The 9,287-nt window shown below is 40.9% G+C and overlaps 1 protein-coding gene across 1 annotated transcript; it reads left to right on the plus strand.

The window, feature by feature from the left end:
- The first annotated feature begins 1,178 nt into the window (after positions 1–1,178).
- Positions 1,179–8,101, plus strand: LOC117460104 (zinc finger protein ZIC 5-like). Its single transcript, XM_034101338.1, has 2 exons — positions 1,179–2,215; positions 4,654–8,101. The coding sequence occupies exons 1-2, from the start codon at positions 1,699–1,701 to the stop codon at positions 5,283–5,285; spliced, it is 1,149 nt and encodes a 382-aa protein (XP_033957229.1). The 5' UTR covers positions 1,179–1,698; the 3' UTR covers positions 5,286–8,101.
- The last annotated feature ends 1,186 nt before the right edge of the window (positions 8,102–9,287 follow it).

Here is a 9,287-nt window from a genome sequence, read left to right on the forward strand (position 1 = left end):
CACAGTAATACTCCATTAAAAGTAGAAGTGCATTAGAAATGTAAACTTAAGTTCAAGTATAAAACTAATGCACCAAAATTAACATATAGTATCACAGATAAAATATTTCACAATTGGCCACAAGAGACGCTTCTCTTGGTAAACTATATTACTGGATGATTTTTGGATAATTTTGAAGTATAATTATGTAACCTGTATTTATGTTAGCGATTCTTAAGGTGGACCTAATTTCAACTACCTCATACACTCTTGGTAGTCAAATCTGGGACAAAAGATCATATTTCGAAAACTGCTCGTATGGTTTGTATTTTAATTGAAATTTTAATTGAAAAAGTAACTACACGTTAATAAATGTAGTGTAGAGGTGTCATATTTAACTGTTGAATGTAGGGAAGACAAAGTCAAAAGGAAGTACCTCAAAAATGCACATAATACTTTGCTTATTAATTGCAGTACTTAGGAGGAATCTATTGGCAGTAAATGGCAACCCGACTCCGGATAAGCGGTAGAAGATGGATGGAATATAATGTTAATAACAATGTTTTCATTATTGTCACCAAGAATATATGTGTTTTTGTTACCTTAGAATGGGCCCTTTTTATCTAAGGATATAGGGTAACAGGCTACGCATTGAACTGGAAGAGCAGGTAAAAGTTGGAAAACTATGGGATTTTATTTACCAAAATAATGTACATTGTTTTAGGATGGGTAACAAAATCATTAAATGTGAAACAAAAGGTTAATATATAAGATATAAAGAAATAGACCTTAGTTATTTTTTAAGTGAGTAGTTTTTTAAGTAATGTTTAATTTTGTATTTCAGAGATTTATTTAATATTTGACTTGTATGAGTTTATTTCCTCCTGTTTACACCCTGTTCCATAGCCACATAGTTCTGTGACACAGTATCAGAGTGTTGTCAAAATATTTGGTGAAAATAACAACCATTTTTGTCTGAAATACAATTGTTTTATTCTATAATGACTTTTGACTCACACATTAATTAACTCAAGCAATTACTATTTTTCCTTACCATTAAAAATGTGTTTTCTTTATATTATGATATAATGAATACATGATTATGCATTATCTAGGAATGATGATTCTCAAAATCAGGAAATGAAATCCTAAATTGTCCTACAAAACATTGAATGGTAGCGAAATACACTAGGGTGTCATCTTAAATTCACGTTACACAAATAGGCCTAGTGTATAGATTTTATAGCATTTATTTTTATTTATTCACACACAACACACATATCCATGAGATGTTGGATTGACAAATGAGTTTATCCCCATGATGAAGCCTGTGACAGGGAGTCATCACTGGGAGTGAATTTCTCTAATCAGACCTCTGTGGGTCTGTTGGATGTAAATAGGAAAGGGAATGTGAGAGGACCAAACAAGGAAAGGAGACAAGGACGCCCCCCGACAGTGTTGGTTCGCGGCCCGCTGTATTTCTTCGACTCCATTCACCTCCATTCACACAGTAAATAAAAGCATGGAGGCTCTGACTCTCGGGATCTAATACCGAACAGCGGGGGGTAAGACACTGCCGCATGCGCTCTCCCTTTCACCAAAACACACAGGAAGGAAGCAGAAAAGCGACGAACGCTTTGCCACTTGGATTTAACCTGTTTTCCGTGGAAGAGAGGACTGTAGTCGGACACAGGAGCGGGGCAGCCCGCCGCGCTGAGCATGAAGCGGGCGGCTGTAGTGGCCAGGCACAATGGCCTCGTCTCTCCGCTGGGGAACAACAACTCCTCGAGCATCGTCTCCCCGCATCAGCAGAGAGCCGCTAATATCTCTGCTTCTGCCGACAGTTGTGCGGGCGTTGGGATGGACGGCCTGCTGGATTTTTCCAAAGGCCCCACCGTGAAAACGGAGCTGGTGTGTAAATGGATTGACCGAACTTCTTCGAGACAGAGGCTGGGGCGGACGGCGACATCCGTCTGCGAGCAAACTTTCAGCTCCATGCACGAGCTGGTGGACCACGTCACCACCGAGCATGTAGCAGCGGGGCTCGAGACCCTCAGTCATGTCTGCATGTGGGACGAGTGTCTGCGCGGCGGGAAGGCGTTCAAAGCCAAATACAAACTCATCAACCACATTCGCGTGCACACCGGGGAGAAGCCTTTTTCATGCGCATTTCCCAACTGCGGCAAGATGTTCGCACGCTCAGAGAACCTCAAGATCCACACGCGCACGCACACTGGTAGGGGTTCATGTTTGTGTGACTGCACACAGCGCTGTGATTCATAAAGTCATTATGGTCTGTACATCCGTGACACCCGTTCAGACAGCAGCCCCCGACACACACAGAGAACACAGAGGCGAACAGAGACTGTTCCCAGTCTGATAGGAATCCCCTCCATGTTTACGTAGGCACAGTTCAGTACCATTTCCACATCCGGCCTTCACTGCTTCCTTATCTCCTTAAGGAATCACTGCAGCTCAGGAGTCATGCAAGGTGACAGGAAGCAGGACAAAGCAGCTGGATTTTAAACCAGGGGGGTGTGCAGAGTGAAATTGATTCCATGCACACTGCAGAATTGTGGCTATATTTATCATTTTAATTCCAAGTCTGCATAGAAACAGTTTACAGGAGTTTAATTCTTTTTTTACAAATACCCATAATCATACCCTATTTTGGACAATTTGTGCAGAATGATGTAAACTTAGGCAGTTTCAAAAGAGAATCACAGTTTTTGTCAGAGCGTGCACATCCTCTGTGCACGGGTTATACGCTGCAAGGTTGTGGTTTTAGAAAAAATAGAGGAATCACATGTTTTTTTGATAGAGTGTAAGGGAAGAGTGTTCAGTCAAACTCTCAGGCAACCAGGACACCTCAACAGAATAAATGTATTAACAATCTAATAACTGCAACTTAACACTTTATTAATTATTTCAAGAACCCAACAGATCAATCATATTTGCAGATGCCTTTCTCACTGGAGATGAATAATACATGCTAGACACGATGTGAACCATCTACCCTCATGTTAGTGAGGTATAAACAGCACACGTTAAATCAACACCTTTATGAAATGCCACACATGAACTGATATGAAAACGGTCAGTGAGGTAGGATGCATGCAGAGCTGTTACCTTAGACAGCAATAGCTGTATAGGTGGATCCAATGAACAGCCAATAAAGTGTGTGTTTAGGTCATGAAACAATGCAGTGTTTAAATTGCTTAAAAAAACGCTTATTCAATTATATTTTCCAAAAACAACCCCAACCACACAAACAAAATACTGTACAATACTGGCATAGTGTGCATTACATAACTGAACATGCACATATGTGGTGTGAGGCTATAAATGAGACATTACATGGGAATATAGAAACACTACTGAGACAGTCGACAGCTAAACAGAAAAAGGGACCACCTAGACAAAGAGAAGTACAAATAATAAGTATTCTAATAAATCAAATATATCCCAAAGATTTAAAGGCCCGGACCCACAAATATAATTATTAAAATATTTGTTACTCTTGGACTTTTTTAATGATTGATGTAAACCTTTTATTGGCTAGCTTGTATGCAGTTCAATGTTTGTGCTTCTGGCAACTGTAAAAATGATGACATATAAATATAATATCATCATTTTGCAATCCCCAAGCAAACCTATTTATCAAAACCTTTTTTCAAAGAAAGATGCAAGTAGCGTGTTTCAGGGTTTCTTGTATCCTTAAAAACATATTGCAAGTTCTTTTGGCCGTTTGTCAAATCCTAACGCCATTTGTAGGAAGATACTTTAGGAACAGCACAGCTATTGTGCATTTTGTAATGGCTCGAAACCTGTTAGTCATAATGCATCCATTCAATGGTGTCACTAATTAACAGCAAGTATTTTTTAATAAATATGATTAACAAAAACGAACTACAATAAGTTTGCTTCTCGATAATGGAGGAACCAGTGGAGAACAATCCTATCTGTCTGAAGAGAAGTCTGTGCACTGAAATGCAACCTGTGAAACACGTGGCACACACGCATGCACTGTTCCAGCCAATGCTGTTTCTAAAAGCCAAAACACATTGCACTGCTGAAAGCTGTATGCGGTGTTACTGCTTAGTTTTAACCCTGATTATTATTAATATGGTTATTATAAGACTGGGTCAAACTATCTGTTGGCAGTAGAAAGCAGAGGTTTGATAAATAATGTATTTCATGTATTGTTCAGAACTTTAAAATAACAGTGTCCCTATTGGTACTGTAAATGTCTAATAGACGATGCATCCCTATTACATAACAACAAAGTGCATACAACATAAAACCTTTTCATTTCCTCCCTCCTTTAAGATCATGAATACACTTGCCTCTCACCTCTTTGAAGACATACCTTTGCATTTATATTTGAACATTCATGAGAGCATTCTCTAAACACTCAGTGGAACATAAACACTCAGTTTGCCTGTCAAAGTCTATGGTACTATTTTCTGTCAATCTCATCCAGTACAAGGCCGACTCACATACGTGAAGACTGCACCACGTTATGCCATGGGTACTGAAGTCATTCATCAGTCAAATGAAAATACACTCAGGGTCATAAACTCGGTGGTTGAGGTGTCGCTTCAGCTGTAAACAAACACCCCCCCCCCCCTTAGTGGTGAGGTGATAATGGTCTGTGTGATGTTTGTGTTGCAGGTGAGAAGCCATTCCAGTGTGAGTTTTGCGAGCGACGATTCGCCAACAGCAGCGACAGGAAGAAGCACTCCCAGGTCCACACGGCCTCCAAGCCCTACGACTGCAAGGCCCTGGGCTGCACCAAGTCCTACACCCACCCCAGCTCCCTGCGCAAACACATGAAGGTCCACGTCAAGTCGTCCCCTACCTCTGACCCCCAGGACATGTACGACTCCATCTCTCATCACCTCCAACAACCTCACCAGGCTCTCCTGGAGCCCCTCGACCTTAAAATCAACCGCCACTCCCCCTCCCATGCCAATTTCCACACTCATTTCCCTCTTGTGGCCAAACACGAGTTGGATCTCAGCCCTGCCAGCGACGTTGACAGTAAGCTGCTGCTGCGGAGCTCGTCTCCCATGGCGATGCCTCTGGATCTGTCTCTATCGGGCCTGAAGAGTCAGCTGGCCCAGAGGCAGCAGAGTGGGAGGACCCCCCGCAGGAGCCAGCGCTCCGTGAACCCCGCCTTACCTCAGCTTTCTAACATTAAGGAGTGGTACGTGTGTACCAGGAGTTCAGTACCTCACTTCCCTCTACTCCACCCTGACCACATCAAATCAGAACCTATCGATGACGAGGAGTACGTCACGTAGGGTAGAGGGGCCGGTGAGTTTGGACTTGAAGAACATGTACTGTCAGGCCCAGGTCAGGCCAGAGGAAGTTCTGTGGGATCAAAGGTTCTGCACATTTCAGGACCAGCAGCTGTATGGTTCAACACGAGGGCCCAGAGTACGCTGTGATCAGAGGGAGACCTTTTTATCTGTCTCTAAAACAAAACTCAGCTCGGCCATCATCACTATCTGTGGACCAAAATCAATGGTGGCTCTAATGTTGCCAGAAGGGACAAGAGTAAATCCATCGTCATGGTTATCAAACTAAATGTTTGACAAAAACTGCGAGTTCTCCATCAGTGTTAGCTAGCTAACCGGAACTAACTAAATGGGAGGACTGTGTACAAATGGACCAGGGGACGCTGGGTACTGCGCTGCTGGCTGTTGAAGGACAGGTGTGTGTACATGATGAGGGAGACAGATCATTGACCAATGTATCTGAGAGCTTCACCTGGATAAAGAACTGTCACGGGCGACATCGACACTGATGGAAAGCGCTTATTGTTAGCTTACGATAGCTCCGTACACATGGCAACACAGCAGGCTTACAGGGTGGAGCTGAGTGTTAGGCGTCAGTATGTTTGGAACACACTAGTCCGTCAGATAGCTACACACATTGATGAAAGCAGCTTTTATCTTCTGTCAGAAACAGGTTTCATATGCTGTCGTGTGATCCAGAAAGCTCTTTGTTTGAAGCAAACAGGCCTTAACTTACCAAACATTGGTAATAACAAAAGTATTTAATGTGATGACTAACCCGACCCAGTAGCCAGCAGTGAAGCTGCAGCTTGAAGACAATAGAAGTGGACCTCTCTGTTGGTTAGGCCCCTGCCCTGTTTACAGTCCATGTACCATTTAGTCAAGACCCCAAGGTTTGCAAAATGACCATGTACACATATTCCTTTAACATGTGTCTTAAGTGAAAAACATGTAGTATTTCCCTGTGATGCAGCCATACAAGGTGGATCTTGGGTTTGAAAGCAGAGCATCAATGAATCTGGGAACCAAGCAGAATGTAATGTATGAGACTGTGGTACAGCTTGGGGAAAACCGTCATCCATTTGAAGCAACTGATCACTTTAAATGGTTGATAAGTGACTTTTACTAATGTACATTATCCATCCACTAGTAAGTCATTTCAGGCTGGATTTGGACCTGGGATAGGAGAGCTACCTGACACAGATGGTTTAAGTTAGTTTGGAAACATGTTTTTAACGTTCATCTTTGGCTTCTATTCCGAGTCAGTTTGGATAACGTTGGGGTTTGTTTAAATCCTTATGCTCGCCCTTTTCCCGAGTTAGTAACTTGACGTGTGCATTATTATTATTACTGATAGGACACAACTGCAAATAACACCCAAGTTGAATAAAACAGAATTTCCCTTTAAACAATTTAAATGATTTGAGAATGTAATTTTCAGTTTGACTATTGACAAAACTATTGAGCTAATCAGAAATGCACCACAGAATTGTGTAATTGAGGTTTCAGCAATAATCTGTAGATATGAGCGACCAACCACCCAGTTAGGCGTTATGCACATGATCTTCAGAGTGGAGCGGTGGTTTGCCCCGTCACCTCACAGGCAGGACTTCCTGGATCTGAGTGGAGTGTTCTCCCACAATCCACACACACAAGTCAAATTCATTTGATTTAGTTGGAAATGAAGGTGATATGAAATTACTACTGCCTCGTCTGTTGTGATTATTAACCAGGCTCATCAGAATTGAAGAGAACAAAGGCTAAAGTTACGTTTTAGGTCAAGAGATTAACATGGAATGCCATTTTAATACATAACATAAACTCAGTTCAGTCTAACCCGGCCTTCACTGCTTCCTTGTTCCCTTGAGGAATCACTGCAGCTCAGGGGTCATGCAAGGTGACAGGAAGCAGGACAAAGCAGCTGGATTTTGAACCTGGGTGTCCAGAATTAAATTGATTCCATGTACACAATCAAATTATCATTTGACTTCCCATTCTGCATAGTACTCCATTTACCCTAATCTGCATGGCAGTACACTTTGGAGGAAGTTGGATACAAAGCCACACTGATGGGAGAACATGCAAACTCCTAACAGAACCTGACGCTGTGAGTGCTAACTACTGCACCTCTGGAAATATGACTTCTGACAATGACAAAAGCCCACTTACTGGCTCAGACTTCATCTATGACCATGAGATGTTCTGAAAAAAGCTATTAATGGCCCGGGGAATAAGATGTGTTCACCACTAGCTGAACTTCTGAGGTGATGCTCACGAGACAAATGCTTTCTTCTAACCACAAGCCAACTAAATAAATCCTGGTGCTAAGTCTAATTATTAATTGACTTCAGGGATGAATCTTAAATCTATTGCCCAACAAGCTAATTGTAAGTTAGCATAGGCCGGTACCCATACAAGCACCCATCTCCACTCTGCTAACAGTACGCAGGCAGAGAGAGTCAGCAGTGAGTCACAGAACCGAGCAGTCAAGAGATACAAGACGAGTATAATGGATTCAAGGACTCTGTCACAAACAAACTGAACGTGTAGTACATAAGTTAACAAGTATATTTATTTGTCTGTTTTTTTAAATTATTATTAAACGTAGCCTGCGTTACTGGTTGGAGGCACTTGCAAGTTTCTGGTTACTTACTAACGGTGAGTAAAGTTGCATTTTCCATGCAGGCCCACTGGTTTACAGCAAGAGTCACAGTCCTCACAAAGCAATACAAAAAAATCTATAATGACTTTCTCATTGAGTTGTTTTTCTCATGCACATGAAAAAATGTAATTTGTTAAATAAAACATTTAAATCTTGATACATTCGCAGTCTTTTTTCAAACACACATGTAGCAGGTAACAATTAATTTTACAAATGGGGTTGTGACAATAGAGATAACATTTTTTTGTTTGACTATGACTGCACAATGTGTTTGTCATTTATTACTCAACAACAAAACGCTAGAAAACGTTACGCTCAACACTACATGTTTCCATAGTAACACATTGACACTGACTGGCTGTTTCTGTGTTAAGTTTAAAGGTAAAACATTAGAGAAAAGGCTAGTGTTTAACCAAACCTAATGGTGAAACATGTCCTTGGAGTTCGCTAAAATTGCCTGTTTTGGTAGTATTGTTATCTTTGTGGCTTATCTTAGGTGTATAGAGTAGCAAACATATACGCCACATTAATGGGGCCATATTCTGCTCCTTTTCAGGTTCATATCAGTATGTAGTGTCTCTACTGGGACATGTCTCCATGCTTTAATGTTCAGAATGCTCTTTATTTTTCTCATACTGCCTGTGCTGCAGCACCTCTTTTCACCCTCTGTCTGAAACCAGAGCCCACTCTGCTCTGATTGGTTAGCTGGCCGGCTCTGTTAGCTGGGGTTCCTTGAGGGAGTTCAAGGGGGTCCTTGGAAAACAGGACACATTTTATTCTCAATGTTTAATTAATATTAAGTGAGCCTAATGTGATTAAGAGTCATGATGAGAGTATCTATTTTTTGATCACAGGTTTCACTTTATCAACGGTTATCTCCTAGACTGCAGATGACAAACTACAATTCTGGTCTTAATCATTTATAAGAACAATCTTTATTTTATTTTAGTCTGTGATTGAAAAATATGTCCTTGACACAGACATGTTTAGAACAACTGCTCTAAAAGATAAGCAAGTTAAGCTATTCAGGAGGAAATACAGTTGGAATTGACCAGTTACAGACCTTGACCATTGGAGGACAATTTAGACATCAACACTTTTTAAAAAATGAACCTTTTATTTTATTATTTTTTGTTATGTTTTTAGGAAAAACAGATAATAAACCATCAAAAAAAGTGATTTGCCCAGCTAAGGCATCAAATGTACATTTTTTATTAGATGTGTTATTTGTTGTGTGCCGTGCTTTTTGCAACCCTGTTACAAATACTCATTAAGCAGGAAAAGGTTTTTTCAAAAATATTCTTCAATACAAGTGTTTACTATTAAGTAAAGAAAGTCACATT

The sequence above is a fragment of the Pseudochaenichthys georgianus genome, chromosome 15 (genome assembly GCF_902827115.2).
Source record: "Pseudochaenichthys georgianus chromosome 15, fPseGeo1.2, whole genome shotgun sequence".
Lineage (NCBI taxonomy): Eukaryota > Metazoa > Chordata > Actinopteri > Perciformes > Channichthyidae > Pseudochaenichthys > Pseudochaenichthys georgianus.